This window comes from Chenopodium quinoa, unplaced genomic scaffold, assembly GCF_001683475.1.
Source record: "Chenopodium quinoa cultivar QQ74 unplaced genomic scaffold, ASM168347v1, whole genome shotgun sequence".
Lineage (NCBI taxonomy): Eukaryota > Viridiplantae > Streptophyta > Magnoliopsida > Caryophyllales > Amaranthaceae > Chenopodium > Chenopodium quinoa.
This window is the reverse complement of record NW_018745546.1, coordinates 1,966,522-1,967,779: the sequence shown is the minus strand read 5'-3', so window position 1 is coordinate 1,967,779 and position 1,258 is coordinate 1,966,522. Positions and strand designations below refer to the sequence as shown.

Sequence of the window (1,258 nt, the reverse complement as noted above, 5' to 3'; positions counted from 1 at the left end):
AAAACTTGTTAAAATTAAACTTTCTTAAAATAAAACCCCAACTTTTATAAATAAAGAAATTAAATAAACTTTCCTTTTATAAAAATATTATTTAAAATGTCATAATTAAAATATTAAAATTATTTAAATATTTTATAAAATACATATTTTAAATAAAATACGTATAAAAATACGGGCTATTACAGTCTACCCCCTAAAAAAAATTTCGTCCCGAAACTTGGGGAATGAAATTCAAACCTTTTTCCTTTTTATGTATAGTATTGCTGTACTTTTTGTCATTCCTTTACTCCTTTGTGTCTCTTTGAGAGCACGAAAACTCAAAATACTTAATAAAATTTGTGGAAAAGCACAAAAATAAGTAAAATATAGGGAAAAAGCGCGAAATTCTACCGCATTCTACCCCCCTTAAAAAAAACGAGTTACGCCCCCGTAACTCAACATACCTAAAACGACTCTGGGTATTTCTTTTTCATTTCATCTTCTGCCTCCCAAGTGGCTTCCTCATATTCTTGGTTAGACCAAAGTACTTTCACAATCTTAACGTTCTTATTGCGTGTACTACGCACTTTAAAGACAAGAATCTTGACGTGTCTCTCCTCATAAGTTAAGCTTTGATCTAACTCAATGGTTTCGGGTTGTAGCACATGGGATTTATCAGGAATGTACCTTTTCAGTTGGGACACATGAAATACATCATGTACTTTACTAAGCTCCATAGGTAAGGCTAACCTATAAGCTACTTTGCCTATTCTTTGCAGTATTTCATATGGACCAATGTATTTTGGACTAAGCTTTCCTTTCTTGCCAAATCTCATCACTCCTTTCATTGGTGACACCTTTAACAACACCTTATCACCAATTTGTAACTCTTCTTCCCTTCGCTTTAAGTATGCATAGCCCTTTTGGCGATCTTGAGCCGCTTGATTTTTGGCTTGAATTTCCCTTACTTGCTTAACTGTATCTTCAATCACTTAAGGCCCTAGGATCATAGTTTCACTAATGTCGTTCGAAAAAATTGGACTACGACATTTCCTCCCATACAAAGCCTCAAATGGTGTCATTCCTATGCTCGCATGGTAACTATTATTGTAGGAAAATTCAATTAAATCCAAACTATCTTCCCATCCTCCATGGAATTCTATAACACAAGCTCTCAACATGTCCTCCAAGGTTTGAATGGTTCTCTCAGTTTGCCCATCTATGGCAGGGTGAAATGTCGTACTCATCTTAAGTGTTGTACCAAAATTTTCTTGTACAC

General features: G+C 34.3%; 1 protein-coding gene across 1 annotated transcript; it reads right to left on the bottom strand.

Annotated features, from left to right (window-relative positions):
• Window positions 1-443: 443 nt before the first annotated feature.
• On the bottom strand, window positions 444-827 carry LOC110716173. Its single transcript, XM_021894800.1, has one exon. The coding sequence runs from the start codon at window positions 825-827 to the stop codon at window positions 444-446; it is 384 nt and encodes a 127-aa protein (XP_021750492.1).
• Between the last annotated feature and the right edge of the window lie 431 nt (window positions 828-1,258).

What these genes read in the sequence shown, in the direction of transcription:
- LOC110716173 (XM_021894800.1), bottom strand. Translation starts at nt 827, where the DNA reads ATGAAAGGAGTGATGAGATTTGGCAAGAAAGGAAAGCTTAGTCCAAAA.